The sequence below is a fragment of the Alosa alosa genome, chromosome 11 (genome assembly GCF_017589495.1).
Source record: "Alosa alosa isolate M-15738 ecotype Scorff River chromosome 11, AALO_Geno_1.1, whole genome shotgun sequence".
Taxonomy (NCBI): Eukaryota; Metazoa; Chordata; class Actinopteri; order Clupeiformes; family Clupeidae; genus Alosa; species Alosa alosa.
Genome location: NC_063199.1, coordinates 7,541,313 through 7,559,420, shown reverse-complemented (window position 1 = coordinate 7,559,420; position 18,108 = coordinate 7,541,313). Strand labels below are relative to the sequence as shown.

Here is an 18,108-nt window from a genome sequence, read left to right as displayed (position 1 = left end):
AGTATGTAGATAGAGTATGAGCTGGTAACTGACATTTTAAACAAAACGCCCACACACGACTGAACGTGGGGAGGCAGCGCGACATCTATGCAACACAACAAAATGAAGTGTCGTGCAAGTGGATCGGTACCGTCAGACACTAATTATTGACCCACACACCGGATTATCCAGCTGCTTTAAAAGCATGTTCACACTCACACACACACACACATACAGGCGCACACACACACATATACACCCCCCCCACGCACACATACACACACACATTGCCTTTCTATGGTGTGGCCCTCATTTGGTGTAATGAGGGCCACACCACAGCCATCATAATGTGTGCGGTTCAAGTCTCTCTCACCATGTGTAGGCGTGTGATTTCCCTCCCAGCTTACGAGGGCCATTTCCCTTTCTTGCAGACATCTTCCTCAAACCTTGTCAATGTAATGTCACTAACACCAAATGTCACCCTTATTCCATATTGGGCTGCTGGGAATAACGGAAACTAAGAATCGTCTATCCACACAGACTGTCATTTCTGTGGCAGTTTATGCAGTGGATCTTTTGCGTATGTTCTGGAGTTTTGAGTTGTTCCAGAGTCAATGGCTGTGTGAAACAAACCTCTTTAGCTGAGAAATGACAGCTTTGAGGTTTGACAGAAAAGAGGGACCCGGCATCAGGGTTCAAACAGAAACGCATTAGGCATCTTAACTGAGCACATCGCCCTGCCCACTCTTTGTATTGTGACAAGAGATTGAGCATGACAGTGTTTTGAAGGCTAGGTGACGTGTGCCGGTGAGGGTAATGGAGGTTGATGGGGAGGTGCTTCAGGACCTGTTCTGGGGTCACTGTGCGGCACTTGCCTCGGAGTGTGGTAGATGCTCGGTCATCTGTGAAAGCAGGCCAAAGCCTCACCCCTGACATGTAGCAAAAATAACACCAAACACTGGCAATACATAAAAATAGCAGTTGCTTCATCCATCTCCTGCCACTGCACTTGAACTCCTTATGCCAGTCGTGTCACCTGACAATGACGATTAACATCAGTGTATGTCACCCTTCATTCACATAACCCACCCAGAGTTATGTAGAAGAGTTCTGACTTCTTAAAGAACCTATGAAGGCTTCTTTACAGAACACTGCTTAAGAAGTCTTTTGAGGTCGTCAATTGGCCAATTAACCATATCAACCATCAAAAATTAGTATTGAGAAAATAGAGGTATTGTAAAGTATGTTGAGTACGCTGAGCATTGTATGCTACAGTGGAGGTATAGTAGCATATGCATGGTGCAATGGCATTCACACATGGTGTGTCCCTACCGGCGGCGTTCTCAGCTTATCTCACTCAACTTTGGCCTTTTCAGAGGCATGTTTTGCTCCTTTCTGGTCTAAAGAGGGCCCACAGTGACATTAAAAGCAGCACAGGAGCCTAATAATAAACTTTCGTCACTCAGCCAGCCACCCAAGACACGTAGCGCACTTTCACGTCTGTGAAGTACGAGCATCCCTCTCTCTCTCTCTCTCTCTTCATTTCATGCTCTCCCTCCCTTCTCTCCTCCGTCTCAACCCTGGGTTGGATTAGCATCAGAAAGGGCTTCTCTACTCTCCATATCAATCAGGCTTTTAATTAACAGCCTGCTATATTCCGGCTGGCGTCATCGGCCAGTGTGTGTGTGTGTGTGTGTGAGAGAGAGAGAGAGTGAGAGGTGAGTGTAGGTTGCTTTGGCTGCCTCCTCTGCGTGCGCTGCACATTTGGAAAGCAAATGAGCTGCTTGTTCAGCGTGCACAGCTTTCTCTTTTCAGATGCGAGTGGTCTTCCTTACATGGGGCCGAATGCCGTAAACACTTCAAAAAGACATGCTGGTCACACAAGGATATAGAGATTCATGAGTGTGAGGAACGTGCAGACGTGTGTGTGTGTAACGATGATTCATCCCTCTCATACACGCACATGAACACATGCAGGCAAACTTAAAACAACAACCAAGTCACATTCACACAATACTTGTGCAACTGAAGTAGTTTTCTGACGTCATGTTGACAGGGAGATGATCTGAAAAACCCTGTCTTTGTATGCTCCTTACTGATTTGTATGTAGCCTATGATATGCCTTAAAACCCTCTCTGGAGTGGGGAGATATAGGTCTAGCGTTCAGAACCAATGCCATGCCAATGCTTTATATTGAGAAAAATCACAATGGTATTGATGGTTGAGTTCCTAGAGTTCATAGAGTTCATAGAATCAGTGTATATGTGTAATGACCAGTGTATAGCATTTAATTAATTTCACAATGAAACTGCTGACAGAAGAGCAACTAGATGTACCGCAGAGCGGTACAAAATATGACCGCCGCCCAGTCCAGCACATTTTTTCCACAAAAATAAATCACGCTGAAAGGCCTATATGATTCTAACTGTCTCACTAAATTGCATTAGCCACACTCAATTCTAACTGGTATCTGCTAGACAACAAGTACCAAAACATGATTAGTTCATAGATTTCACATGTAAAATTCATTTTATACAACCCCACCCCCATCTTGCCTGTTCATAATTCTGAGAAATTCTTGAATTGTGTGCATGTGTGCGTGTACACGTTTATGTTTATGTGTGTGGGTGTCTGTGGGTGTGCGTGCATGTGCATGTGTGTTTGCCTGTTTATGTGCCTGTGTGTGTGCATGTGCATGCATGCGTATATATGTCTACTGTGTGAGTATGTGTCATACGTAGGATTACTGTGAATGTATGTGTGTGCATGTGTATCTGTTTATGCACATGTGTGCATATGGAATGGGTTTACAGGACCCCTGGAGGCAAACATACGCAAAAAATTGGTCATCCTAGGCCCTACGGTTCTCAAGATATTCACAGAAAACTGTGTCTGCCCTACCCTCCTTTCGGGGTCCAGTCCAGCGGGGGGGCTACAGATCAAAACGAAAAGCGATGGTTCCATGCTATCCATGTGGGGTTACATGCCCCACCAAGTTTGCGGTACCCCGGTCTTTCAGTGTCCCGGGAATCCTTGTTGGTGTACTAAATGTACACATAAATTATTTTATTGTAAGGCCCCCCATGAACGAAAGTTCACAAAACTTGGCATGCATTCGGAGGGTGTCATAATGATCCTACTCTTTCAATTTCGTGCAGTTTTGACCATGTCAGCCAGAGATATTGTGATGAAAACACCTAATTTTTTGCCTTTTAATTTTTAACTAGGTGGCGCTATACATGAAATAAGTGGTAATGGGATGGGTTGACATGCCCCTTAAGACCAACATACAAAAAAAGGTGGACCTCATAGGCCCCACGGTTCTCGAGATATTCACAGAAAACTGTCTCCCGCCACCTACAGGCCAGTTGGTGTATAGTAACATAAATTAATTTATTGTGTGGCCCCCCATGAACGGAATTCCACGAAACTTGGCGTGCATTCAGAAGGTGTCAATGATCCTACACTTTCAATTTCGTGCAGTTTTGACTATGTTAGGTCACAGATACCTGCGATTACAACACCTCATTTTTACTTTTTGTGTTTAACTAGGTGGCGCTATACATGAAATGAGTGGTTATGGAATGGGCTGACATGGCCTCTTGAGATCACACCTAAACCTTACGGTTCTCGAGATATTCACAGAAAACTGTGTCTGCCCTACCCTCCTTTCGGGGGGTGCAGTCCAGCGGGGCTACAGATCAAAACGAAAACGATGGTTCCATGCTATCCATATGGGGTTACATGACCACCAAGTTTTGTCTACCCCGGTCTTTCAGTGTCCCGGGAATCCTTGACGGAAATTTGGACATGCGAAAAAGAAAAAAAAAAAAATCTGACTAAACCTATATGACCGCCACTTCGCTGCGCGGCGGTTATAATTACTTTAGATTGCTAATTTAAATTGCCTGGATTCAAGCACTTTCAACTTTCAACCCGTTAATTGTGCTATAAAAATAAATTGACTTGACACCATTTAAAACAACACTTCAATTCTGAATTGCAAAGCTGATGATTAGTAATGGACATTTTGATTAAATCCAAGGGACTGCAACAGCTAAGCCATCCTAGAGTCCCCTCATACCCATATGAGCACATCACACCCAACAGCTTTAGTCTAGTTTCAGTTCACAGAAAATACTGACAAAGGTTCAAGGTCAGTGAAAATGAGCAACGTAACAATATGTATTACATTATTGATGAGATCCCTTTGAACAAACAAAGCCAGGTCCACATGCACCCTGTCAAGCTCTGAGCACCAAAACACACTCTATTCACACAGAACATTGACAATGTACATGGTCATTGACTGTGGACAGTGTTGGGCAAGTTACTTTAAAATCGTAATGTATTATGTATTACTTATTACTGTCATTTCAAAGTAATTTGTTACATTATAATATTACTGTCTCTGAATTGTAAGGCATTACACTACTATTGCATTACTTTTAAGTTACTTTCACCCAAATATCTAGAAATATGGATTTGGCATTCTAAATGCAGTTTATTACGATCAATGCAGCTCATTGCTCTTTCAATGGAGGGAGATTATGGTATAGCATAATGACTGAGCTAGGCTTAAGGCTAACAGTAGAATGCAATAGGAGCAGTGCTCATGATGCAATACAAGGAACAATCATAGTCAGAATTTTGTTAAAAACCGACAAAAGGTCAAAGTCTGGTAAATTGTGATAGAAATACTGTAACTTTAAGGCCTAGGCCTTCTCATTAAAATCAACAGAGAGCCTAAATCAAAGCTTACATAAAGAAATGTCAAGATGGTGCCCTGCTGGCCATTTCGGTGCCCTAAGTGAGTGGCTTTGAGTGAGTGACATTTAAATGATAACTCAAACTCCTAAAGTAAAATAAAAAGGCTTATAATTTAAGACCATTACTGTGTGTTTTTAAACATTAATTTCTGAAGAAATGCTGTTTTACTTATAAATGGTGCACTTTAACAACATTTATCTTTACGTTCTCATATTGCCCTTTTGCCAGCTCTTGTTTATTTGAGTTACATTGATAGCACAATATTAACAATAATATGCACAATGTTAAGTTGTTATAAGCAGCCTTCATTGCTTTGGAAATGGAAGTGTGCAATGACATGTTGCTTCACATTTCTTTTTGCAATTAAAAGTGAATTATGTGCCTGGTAGCCACCCAGCTATCTGAATGGAATGCGTTTCAGTCGACTCGGCATATCATGTGCTTCATGAAATGCTTGGAAAACGAATTATTGAAGACCCACCAATTCCATTCTAGTACTACGTGGTGGAGATTGACAGAACCCAAAAAGTATCAAACTTGCATGTAACATGGTGTTAGTGCATTTTGACATTGTAAACATTATTGAGTGAAACGCCGTTTGCAGTAAAGCTACTTTTCATTGGCTATATTTGGGTGCCCCCTCTGTCCTTTGGTGCCCTACGCAAAGTGCATGATGCGCGTGGTGGGAGCGGTGGCATTGCCATGCTACAATAATTTTTTTCTGCATTTCTATCCCTTTATTCTCTTTAATTCAAGTTCACAGCACAAAGCTGACATGCACTACTAAGAGCATAGTTTGTGTTTTAACAAGAATCAAAAAAATTAGCATGGCACCACTTTAGATGTTTCATTAAATTACTTGCTATTTACGTGCTATTTCGCGAGGCATAGAGAGATCTACGACGGAGTATTAGGGCCACACATGAAGGAAAAAAATATTTTTGCCATGACGAGATTAAACTCGACATGTCGACTTTAAAGTCGCCATGTCAACATTAAACTCGACATTTTGAGAATAAAGTTGAAATGTAATATCGACTTTAATCTCGACGTGTCGACATTAACAATGTTAATCGTCATTAAAAAATGACGATGACGGCAATGATAGTTAACAGACAAGACGCAATCTATCTGAAATAACACCTATTTGAAGCCCATTTTTCATGTAACATATTGTGTATTAGTGTAGGCTACATAGCTTAAACTGTGTAGGCAGTAGGGCCTATTATGAAGTTTAATGTCAGCATGTCGACTTTTAAAGTCGACGAGATTTAAATTTCAACTTTATTCTCGAAAATGTCGAGTTTAATGTCGACATGTCGACTTTAAAGTCAACATGTCGAGTTTAATCTCGCCATGGCAAAAATATTTTTTCTCTTCATGTGTGGCCCTAATACTCCGTCGTAGAGATCTTTCGGTTTCGCACACAAAGTGCACATATTTAATTATGTTCTTCATATCCTTGTCTCTGACAAGCTGAAAATAATGAGCGTAGGCGTATGTCTATCCAGCAAATAGAATCCGACTTCGAGTCTGCTGCAGCCAGTCATCAGCAACTAGTATCAGGAGATAACGTTCTACTATTATGCGCGATTTTTTCTTCTCTGTTGTTCTCGCGGTGGTGTTTGCGAATATGTATAAAAAAAAAAAAAAACACCACTTCATTTCGGGTTAAAATGCATTGTAAGTTTGTATCGAGTAAAATATGACCCATTTTTTTTAGTAATGCCTTACATTACCGCGTTACTGCAAACAGTAATATATTACAGTAATTACATTACTTTTGTAACGCATTACTCCCAACACTGACTGTGGATGACATCTCTGACAAGGACAAATATACTGCTCTAAAAGGAATTGTTACATCAGATCAATTCTGCCCCCTCATGGACAACCAGGGAGCTCATTTAGTCACTGTAAACGTTATTACCTGGGGTGTGGGAGCTGCATTGTGTTGTGTTTTTAAGATGGGAATATAATCATCTCCACAACAGCTAAATGTTAGACCAGTCGGGAATTATGGATGTGATTTTGTCCAGTCCACTACTGCTCTCAAATACTGAGGGACAAAAAGATTGTTCGTTCGCACAATTTTTCCACTAAACCATAAGTAAAGGTATACACACACACACAAGTATTACAAAAAGGAAAATATTTTTATTTAAACAAATATTTTTGTCTTCTACAAAAAATACAAATTCAGAGACAATCAGGGATGTGTGAAATCTAGTCCATAGATGCTGACTTGCAGGCCAGTTCAATGCAGTCCATGAATGAGTAAGTTCATGAATCAATGGGACAAAAAAAAAAGTATACAGGACATATGATGTGTTTGTGAGTGTGTGTATGTGTATGTGTGTGTGTGTCATCTTGGACAGGCCTGGTGTAGACCTTAACTCTGGGCTTTCAAAGAGGGGACCTCCTTTCTCACAGAGTCTGCCAGTTTGGGCTCCACATCTGACAGGACCCCCACAAGGTGCTGCACCTGATGGTGTAAACATGGGAGGGGGACAGGGGGTAAGAAGACAAACAGAAAATATTTGTAAGGTTAGTTCAGAAAAAGTGAGAGAAAGCAAGTAAGTTTGACTTCAATCTAGTGGCCACTTTACGAGTTTCAAAGTGTCAGTCAATTCAAACCAACATGTTAGCTAGCTGTCATTTCATAGAAACTACACTTCTGAAACACATACCCTCGGTAGTTAGTTTAGCTAGCAACCTGCACAGACAGACAGCTGTATGGGCTGAAACAGGTTAAAATCCATTTTCTCCAATTCACTGACAACCGACAGTCTTGAGCTCAAAGTGATCACAACCACTTGTAGATTATAACAAATGGCTCCAAAAGGCTTTCCAACTCACTCCAAAGTGAATAATACAGTATTTTAATGCTTATCATGTCAGATTTCTGCCTTCTAACACAGCAGCATGCTTCAATCAGCTCAGCTTCTAGGTCACGTCTCACACTCGTTCTGCAATATTCCGGCTGCCCCATTTACACTTCCATGGAGCCGGCTTTAAGAGTACCTTCACTGGGGCACGTATGGGGTCAGTGTGGCACATGATTTTTCCTAAATGTTTGTAAAAATGACAGCCATGCCGCAAGACACAACCATTCCAAACTAAAAACCCAGTGTAAAGGGGTCTTATGTTTAAGCAAGCTATGGGTGCTTGAATGGATGTGTATGAGGTTGAATGTGTGTATGACTTAATGAGAGTGTGTTCATGTATGTGTGTAGAAGTCTGTGATAAGTGCTTAAATATCTGAGAAGAGTTTTGTGAGTGTCAGCAAGTGTGTGTGTGTGTGTGTGTGTGTGTGTGTGTGTGTGTGTCTCACCGCAGCAGTGTGTTGTGGGAGGAGGGCTTTGGTTGCAGACAAGCAGTTTTTTTCAGTTAGCAATCGGTTCTTTATTAACTCTGATACTTCATCCTGCAGAAATAAATGACACACAGACATGCTTTGTGAGAAACAAAACAGAACCTCATAGAATTAACCTCCTCGATTTTCTGAGACCACCTAAGCACGAATAAAATTAACATAGATCTGACAAAGTCTATGCATGAACAACATAGCCTACTCACCACACATTCACACAAACACTTCAAGATCCTCCTTACCCTGGACATGACAACAAGGATGCTGGCTAGTAGTTCACATGTACACTCCACCAAGGCTGTCAGCTGTTCATCCTCCTCTCCACGGCCCACCTCTTCCTCCTGACTCTGTTGGTGGTCAGGGCCTGAGTGCCCTTCCTGCCCGCGGTTCAGCTGGTTCTCTCGATGGTATTGCAACACACGCAGAGCACTACCCACCAAATTCATATCTGTAGGAAAACATTATAGGCACAGTTATAGCAACTAAAACAACATTTCCAGATTTGAGGATGGTTTTAAATATCAACATGCATTATTACTGGAAACATTCAATAGGAAATGAACTATGAACAAGGAAATGAACTTTGTACAGTTCTACAGGCATGCACAGATACATACACACACAGACAGTGATAGACACAGAGTGCTACACGTGCTCTTACTGATGTCTGCTGTGAAGTGCTGGCCCTGGCATGCGTAGAGGGCGGAGAGCACGGCCAAGGCGGGACCTAACAGACCCTTCTGCTCCTGCAGGCTGAGGGCGGGGTCATCCGGTTGGCACAGGTCTTCACATACCACCGCACACAGGAACGCCCACACGGCACCGCCAGGGCCATCCTCACACACTACATACAATCAGACACACGCACACATGCACACACATGCACACACGCACACACACACACACACTCATTTCAGGTCAGGTCAGACATTTGAGAAAAGCTGCACAACAGCATCTGATTCAAAAACCATTCAACCAATAATCTGCAGCAGTGCCAAACTAAAGGACAGTACCTATACAATAATGACAATAATTCTCTAAAAGTAAATGTAATATTCCCATGACAAATAAATTACATTTAATGGTCTGTGCTTGTGCCCAGCAATCCTTACCCATGGCCTGTATGCCAACATGTACGGTGGTGAGGAGCTGAATGGCATGCAGGTAGACCTCCAGGCCCTCAGAGCTCTCGGACCTACAGAAGGGACACACAATCATCACAACACGAACCCACTAACCCTTAACCGATTCACTGACTAATAATATCAGGGTTCCCACTCAGGGTTCTCACAAGTAAAATGTAAAATTCCATGACTTTTCCCTGACGAAAATTTCCATGACTTACTTTATAATGAAGGATACAAGATTTCAGAACAGTTGTGTAGCGTTCAAGAATGTTTTACTTTTTTTAGAGTGAGAGATGAATAAATGGGTATTGAATGAACAAAGTTGGGCTAACCACAACTACAGTACTCAAGCCAGCAGTAAAGCTAATAACCAGATATACACCAATTCTAAATTCAAAATTCCCTGATATTCCATGTCTGGAATAGACTTTCCAAAATTCCATGATATTCCAGAAATTCCATGACCCGTGGGAACCCTGTAATATATATATAGACCGTGTACACACACATCATGAGGTACTACAAAATGATTACACTGCAATTATATTTCTTATGTGAATCTTACACTGCAATTCTCCATGCACAGACATTTACATACACCAATCCACTGCACACTTACTAGTCATACACTGACCTTGAATAGGCACTAATCACACAGCTCATACTACTTAAATTGTATACAAATGTCTGTCTCACGCTATCTCTCTTACTCGCAAACACATGCAGTGACCTTGAACCAGCACTTGTCTCATTTGTCCATTACTTTTACAGACTTACATAAATGTTCTCACTTGCATACACTCACACTCTCACTCAGCTCTCAGAGGGTATTAGACACAAGCATGCATGCACACGCACACACACACACACGACACACGACGCACGCACACACACACACACACACACACACACACACACACACACACACACACACACACACACACACACACACACACACACACACACACACACACACACACACACACACACACACACACACACACACACACACACACACACAGGGCGGACAGACCTAAGCTGCTTGGCAGCCTCCAGCAGAGAGGTTGTTACGTCTGGCCGAGGCTCATCCCCATTACAGTCGCCCTCATTTTTATCGCCAAGACAACCGCCGCTGGACACCCAGCTCTTCATCAGCTCCTCGTCCTCATCAAAGAGCTTATCCACCAGCTCCCCCACCTTTACCAGGAGATCCACTGAGGGAAGCAAACAGGGAGTGACCAGGACACAGGAGGGAACAGAGAAGGGCAACAGGGAATGGAGAGTGAGAGAGGGACAGGGAGAGAAAGACACAGAGAAAGGGCCAGAAGGTTAAGAAAGAATAATACAGACAGAAGACTCACAAATACGTCCCTGAAAAGGTGTGTCTGTCTGTCTGTGTGTCTGTCTGTGTGTGTCTGTGTCTGTGTGTCTGTCTGTGTGTCTGTCTGTGTGTCTGTCTGTGTGTCTGTCTGTGTGTCTGTCTGTGTGTCTGTCTGTGTGTCTGTCTGTGATCTATACCACTGGTGGAGCTGCTCATGATGAAGCAGAGGCTGGGGGAGACGGAGGGCTGCTGGCTGATCCTCTCCAGCCACAGGGAGGACACGTCGGCCTGGGACATGCAGGTCAGCAGAAGCCTGGGGACACGGTCCACAGCACAGATACATCCCATAAACATATCAACAGATACATTCCATAAACATAAACAGATACATCCCATAAACATATCAACAGATACAGTTCATAAACATACACAACATAACATAACAAACAACACAGATGGGTCATTCCACGTCAGTTCAACCAGGGCCCACGCACTTAGGTCTCAAAAATTTCTGAAAAAATTACCAGGTGTACCTATGTTACCCAGGAGACACACTGTAAAATTACTCTTATGTAAGATCAATACTTTCCAAGATACAGCCAGTTTTACAGGGGAGGGGGGTGTCGGATTTTGTTCGGCCTTTTTTTTGTCAAAGTTCACAAGCCCACAGCCGCAAGAACTAAACCATGTAGGAGGCTCAAATTTTGCATGCTGGTACATAAATAGGAATAGTATGTAGCAAAATCGTCACGTTTGGTCTGGATAATCTTGCATGGTCATAGCTGTCCCTCAAAGTTGATACAAATTTTATTGGAGTTTTTGGCTGGGCTCTGTTTAAGCCTTCAGAAGACATATTTGTACTCAACATAGGCTCTTGATTTATTTTCCTTACTGAGATAAGTAGAAACACTCTCACAAAAAGCAATGAACAGAAAACAAATCCCTTCAGGGTCTGAACAGCAGACCTCACAAGTTTCCACCCTGAACATGGGCAAAATGCCCCATTGACATCAATATGATTTATTTAGAGTCACCACACTGCCACCTGTGGTTGTATAGAGTAACCTGTAGTAGCTCTATACAAAACATATTGATGTCAATGGTGCATTTTGCCCATGTTCAGGGTGGAAAGTGAAAAAGAAAGATTTGCATAAGACAAGTCAAATTGGTGTTTTTGAAAAAGAAAAGATCATGGAGAATAAAGAATTTTAAAAAAAAAAAATCTTTGTATATTCCCACAAGGTGTTTGGGTGCTCTGAAAATGAGAACCAAAATGATTTTTTAGACTTGTAAAGTCTGCTGTTCAGACCCTGAAGGAATTTATTTTCTGTTCATTGTTTTTTGTGTGAGTGTTTCTACTTGTCTCAGTAAGGAAAATAAATCAAGAGCCTATGTTGAGTACAAATATGTCTTCTGAAGGCTTAAACAGAGCCCAGCCAAAAACTCCAATAAAATTTGTATCAACTTTGAGGGACAGCTATGACCATGCAGGATTATCCAGACCAAACGTGACGATTTTGCTACATACTATTCCTATTTATGTACCAGCATGCAAAATTTGAGCCTACTACATGGTTTAGTTCTTGCACTGTGGGCTTGTGAACTTTGACAAAAAAAAGAGGGTCAACAAAAATCGACACCCCCCCTCCCCTGTAAAACTGGCTGTATCTTGGAAAGTATTGATCTTACATAAGAGTAATTTTACAGTGTGTCTCCTGGGTAACATAGGTACACCTGGTAATTGTTTCAGAATTTTTTGAGACCTAAGTGTGTGGGCCCTGGTTGAATTGACGTGGAATGACCCAGATACATCCTATAAACATGTCAACACAGATCAGAAAAGAAGTAAAGGACGAACTGTGCATACAATCTTTTTTATTGCACAGACATGTTTTGGAGCGATACAAGAAAAAAAAGTTTTTTTACAGTATGCAAAGTGCGCTCTTTTCTCCTTTTCGGATTACCGGTACTAAGTCTGGCCCAGCACTCTTAAAAACTAAAAAAAACTGAAAACCTGCTTCTACTCTAGAATTATCCAACACAGACACATCCCAACACAGATGCATCCCATAAACATATCTTCCAAACACAGCACGGCCTCATCAAGACACACACACGTATCATGAGAAGACGAGACAGAAACATTGTCACACAACCTCCAGACACAGACCAGAACAATGAGCCTGATGAGAAGCGCTGGGTCACGCAAGTGAAACCCAAACAGCAACTAACGCTCATTATAAACTTCTACTAATTCAGTATAGTCTGACACAGCCTTGAAAAGCATACATTGAGAGTACCATTTAGGAGATGTAAGTGTTGCTTTATAGAGGATCAGCGATACCTTTTTATACCTATTCATTTTATACCTTCCTAATTCTATCCTGTAAGAGACATTGAACTGGTGTATCAAGGGCTCACGTGTGAGCTATGAATCTAATGGCAAAATGCAAAATGCAAACCATGTGTTACATTGACAAGAAATGGACTTGCATCTCTTACCTGCAGGTCTCCAACAAAGTAGGGGGGTCTGTATCTCCAAGGAGAAGCAAAAGTACTGCTCTAAGAGGATAGAAGTAGATATTGAGAGAAGCACATGGACAAAAGATGGAAATGAGTTGCAAAGGATAACCAGAATTTTTAATTTGCCCATACACTGGTTAATCTACAAACATGTATTTACCCACCCTAGATCTTCATTCTGACTGAGATCCAAACAGGTGTCATGGAAACAGGCCATATTACCAAGAATGCCCACACATATCTCCTGCAAGACAACACATACAGTATGAGTGACTGTGTCTGTAATGAAATGTCTTTATGTCAATGTGAAATGGCTTCACGTTAACAACGCTGAGATGTACCTAAATGTTTGCTATGAACATGAATGTATTAATGGGAACAATGCATTCCATTCATACATCTTACCAGAAGATTTAGTGGAATGCAGGTTCTGAGTAGCGTACAAAGGTTATAGACTGGGTAAACCCAGCCTGATCTGCCGGCGATTTTTTTTTCGCCCTGCAGCTCAGGCTGAAAACCTGTGCATCTTTCTCTGCTACTTCCGTTACAATTTTGCCGGGTCCAATCACAAACTAGCTTATCCACCTGGCGCACTATTGGCAGGTTTAACAAGATGATGACAGGGAAGCGGCGGCAAAGTCTCTCTCACAACCGTCAATCCAATTCCCTTTAACCTCTGACGATGCTCAATGTCGAAACAAATCGATCGAGTGGGTGTAAATACCATTTACTTTCATGTTTTTTTTTGCACAACCTGCAAAAATCACTCAATGCCATTGCTGCTTCTGCAGACCGCTGATAAATGCTATGGAACGTCACCTATTTCCGCCCTTTTACGTGTATGTGTCACTCACTTAATATTAATTTCTATACAAACCAAGACAGCGGATCTCTAAAGAAACGCAAGGCCCCACCCCATAAGGGTATCTAAATTAGCTATGTACCAAAAATTACATTTTACCGTGACTCGAAGAACTGTAAACGGTGTTGTATGGCTGCGTGTACAAATCCCCTTGGAGCTCCAGTGGAATGTTGATTTCGCGGCGAGAGTTTGCCGAGTGGCGGAAATAAGGCACCCACCAGCCCAGCACCAAACTCTGAGCACGGTAAACAAAATCGTATTTTTAAGGAAGTAAATGCTCCCGTTAAGAACCAAACCAGATTTTGTTCAAATCTACACACCCATGGCTACTGAAATGTAAGGTTCATTTATCAAATGTTATTTTGAAGTATTAAAAATCATATTTGTTTTAGAATTTTTGAACGGAATGGGCGGAAATTAGTGCTTTTACGATGTGTTTGTTGACAAGTTTCCAGCATGTTTCCTGCCTGAAGTTTTCCCGTCGCTCTGTCACCCAGTTCGTTGGTCAGATTAGTGAATGACTCCAATTGCGTACAGAGTCATTTGAACTATGCCTGTTGATCACGCCTCTTGTTCAGTAGAAAATACATAGCAGACTCCACAGACCCATGTTCAATCTTAAAAGATTGCGCTTGGTCTGGCAAGACTAAAGGTTAGTAGCACATCATCCAGTGCACACTGGAGTCAAACTTACGGTGAGCCGTGGACATCGAGATTTAGCAATCACTCCCAACAGGATTTCAGCAGCTTTAAACTCCTGGAGGAATCCAGCAACATCCTGCAAACAGTAAACAAAGCAACTCAATATGAATATTCAGCTATATTGAGCTAAAGGGGAGTGAATGGTTGTCTGTGTGGGTGCTTCACCTGATCCATGGCCATGTCCCAGACTTTACACAGCTCATCTTCTTGCTCATTTGACAGCTCACTCAGGCCTTCACCATTTCCTGAGTTCTGCTCTGTTATAGCCTGCAGTGAATGCAGTTCATGGTTTCAAGACAACAGCTAGGTATACCACATATGAATTATGTAACTGTTGATCAGTTCTCACCTACACAGCGTTGCATACTAGTGACTATACTTTTACAAGAGAAGGGTCACTGTAAAGATATAGGCCACTCATGCACACTCTGGCATTATGTTCTGGGGAGCAGCTGGTAGGCTATGCTTAACTAATGAATAGCAACAACATCCAAGCAGAGTGACATGATCATTTGTCAATACATTTACAACGTAAAGTTGCCATTTGCCAGTGGCTTTTAATGTCTTTTTTCAACCACTTCAGTAAAGCTGAGAGTTTCCCCGCATTACGTTACCTGTATGAGTCGGGTCAGCGTGCTGAAGAGCCAGTGTTTACTGTACACCGTTGCTCCGATGGCGTCCACTTCATCTGTAGGCTCTGTTTCCTCGTTTTCAGGAGGAGGCGAAGGGTTTCGGTCCATCACCGGCGAGTTGCTGTATTCCTCGGAAGAAGAATCTGACATATTGGTGTTTCTCTAATAGCGCGCATAAGCCGAGAGCGTTGGCTACAGGCAGCCAAAGCAGAAGACTACTCCAGTCATAACCGTCCGTCTGACGGTTTCGTTCCGCATGGCGCGCCACGCTGAATGCCCACGTGGTATACATAAAAATGATGTCATCACGTAAAACACGTAGAGCGACTCTGAACAAACAAGACCTTTTGAAATGAAGTTGATTCCAAAGAAAATGCACACACATACATAATTAATCTATTTATTCTCTTAGCTAAATTTCACATTCATAAATGTAAGTTTATTGGTAGCAAGCCCTCTTTTATGGCCTATAAGAATGAGCTTAAACAGTACATTAATCAACTTCAATTCTGTAACCCTAAAGCAATATGAACTGTTACAGTAGTAGCCTGTACATTTTGTTTTGGTTAAGCTTTGTGATCTCTTATTATAACCTTCCCTAGCGTCTGAATTGCATACATGGTTTTTTGTCTTTATCTATGTAATGTTGAATTTTTCATGGTACCATCGTGATTTTTAACTTGTACTATGTTAATGTACCAATGCTTATTCATAATAATAATTTTAAAAAAATAATAAAAAAAAACCTTTCTTTGAAATGAGCTGAACCCGATGTCTGAACCGAAAAATGAAACTGATAAAGTATAGCTATACACACATTGAGATTTGAACAATAAATAAAGCAATGAGGTTATAAATTAGGCCAATTCACCCTTGGCCCGGCTGGTGTGGCCATCGCTTCGGAAACAGGTCCCTAGTCTGGATGGAACAAGCACAAAAAACAGATGGACTGAAAAATATTATTTATTCATTATCAGTGCTACGGACTTCTTGGTCATTGTCTTTTGATCGGGAAGATTTCCTGAAGCAGAAACAAAATCTGGGCTGTGTGGTCTCGCCCCTCTCCTCTTTTGCTCGCCTCCTCTCCATTTTTTCGGCCTCTTTTTTCTCCTTAGCCTCCCTCCTTTTCTTTTCCTTCAGCTCGGCCTTGTGTATTTCCTCCAGCTTTTTCCTTGTCTTTTCCTCCATCTGCCTCCTCTTCTTCAGCTCTGCAGCCCTGATCTTCTCCTCCTTTTTAATGGCCTCAGCCACAAGACGTGCCATCTTTTTGTCCAACTTTGCATCAATCTTCGCCTGGAGCATCTGGTTTTGAACAACTAACCTGTTCAGCTTTTCTGGCTGCTGAAGCTCAGAGACTAAAAAAAAAATGTTTTGGGTTAATTATGAGCTAGATTGGAGAAAGATTGTGTGTAAGATTGTGCATAATCAATCATGGTGTAATTACAGTGTTTCATGGCAACTATGCGTTAAGGTACCTGGAGGCCATCATCAAGGCTCAGCTTAATTTGGATGTCGTTGACCTCTTGAGCAGGTCCGTCTGACACCTGAGGAACAGACACCTGAGGAAAACAGACAAAGCATTTTCTCAGTTTGCCACCATGTTGGGTATAAAAGTATAGGTGGGATGTGTAGGTAAAAGTGATATTTATCACCATCCGTTTTTCAGCCTGGCTTTTCAGCTGCTGTAGCCACTGTTGTTTGATGGCAGCAGCAGTCAACGCCATTTTTAAGGTGCTGTCCACTCTCTCTTGGGTCCATCTGGTCCAGTTCTCTGACTCTCTTTTAGCACGCTCTGGATTGTTTAACATAATTTTATCATAATCATAGTCAAACTTCTTCTCCAGGAGAGAGACTATCCTCTGGTGTTCTTTCGCCAGAGGTAGACTTGAGAGTTTCTGTCTCTCCATCTCTGCCTTCTCAGCCAGCGTTGTCGCTAAACGTGCGAGTAATATTTGGTCCAAGCGAATATTCTCCTCCATATAGCGGAGGTCGGCCTGTATAGCTGCCTCAATCCTCGCTTTCTCTCTTTGCCACTCCTCGACCTCTGCCTTACTGGATTGCTCCATCTCTGCAAGGAACCGTATAAGGTTCTCCAGAGTAGCCCTCATGGCGAGCTCCTTGTCCTGTGCCTCTTTGGTCTTTCCGCCAAGAAATTGTCTCAGCTCATCCGCTGTGGTGGTGCTCAGTTCTGCGTTCAGACCCTCACTAAATTCATCCATTATGGAAATCCTGGAAAACTATACAATATGTTTAGTTTGCAGTCAGTGCAGACTAGCCTACGTTTAAATGTTCAGAATAAGCCTATTCATTACTGCCTGCAATTTGCATACATCTTCATGATTAGGCCTAGGCTGTTTATTGGTGTTCATTTATCAGGCTCTATTTTTTAGGTCTTTACCTTACAAATGACTTTCCAAAATCACTTGATGGACTGACTGTGAGGAGTTGCTGTCTTTTTGTCGTGATCAGAATGATGCAATATCAATGAATAGCCTAATAAAAATAAACACATACTATAATATAAAAACCATAACTCATAAGAACCGTGTAAAAAGTGTATGCTGAACAGATGTCTTTAGTCCCCTCTTGAAAGACCCAAAACTATCACAGGAACGGAGAGCACAGGCAACTCATTCCACCAACAAGGAATCACTGAGGAAAAGTCTTGAATTGAACAATTCATGTAAAATATTATTTTTGTTGAGTATCACTAGCACACACTCACCATGCAGTAACGATCGCAGTCTGAAATCAAAAGTGATTATGAGTGTTAACTTACTGAACATTCTAGACCTGTTCTAGAATGCCTCATTGTTACA

At 41.9% G+C, this 18,108-nt stretch overlaps 2 protein-coding genes across 2 annotated transcripts; both read right to left on the bottom strand.

Moving 5' to 3' along the window:
* Positions 1 to 6,886: 6,886 nt before the first annotated feature.
* Positions 6,887 to 15,535, bottom strand: saal1 (serum amyloid A-like 1). The gene is made up of 12 exons (XM_048257169.1): positions 15,272 to 15,535; positions 14,823 to 14,924; positions 14,650 to 14,733; positions 13,258 to 13,337; positions 13,073 to 13,132; positions 10,768 to 10,883; positions 10,283 to 10,463; positions 9,235 to 9,317; positions 8,784 to 8,966; positions 8,365 to 8,570; positions 8,084 to 8,176; positions 6,887 to 7,234 (listed from the first exon to the last, which is right to left on the bottom strand). The coding sequence occupies exons 1-12, from the start codon at positions 15,437 to 15,439 to the stop codon at positions 7,142 to 7,144; spliced, it is 1,449 nt and encodes a 482-aa protein (XP_048113126.1). The 5' UTR covers positions 15,440 to 15,535; the 3' UTR covers positions 6,887 to 7,141.
* A 1,079-nt stretch (positions 15,536 to 16,614) lies between these two features.
* LOC125303412 lies at positions 16,615 to 18,071 on the bottom strand. The gene is made up of 5 exons (XM_048257171.1): positions 18,015 to 18,071; positions 17,688 to 17,782; positions 16,942 to 17,526; positions 16,765 to 16,848; positions 16,615 to 16,644 (listed from the first exon to the last, which is right to left on the bottom strand). The coding sequence occupies exons 3-5, from the start codon at positions 17,506 to 17,508 to the stop codon at positions 16,615 to 16,617; spliced, it is 681 nt and encodes a 226-aa protein (XP_048113128.1). The 5' UTR covers positions 17,509 to 17,526; positions 17,688 to 17,782; positions 18,015 to 18,071.
* Between the last annotated feature and the right edge of the window lie 37 nt (positions 18,072 to 18,108).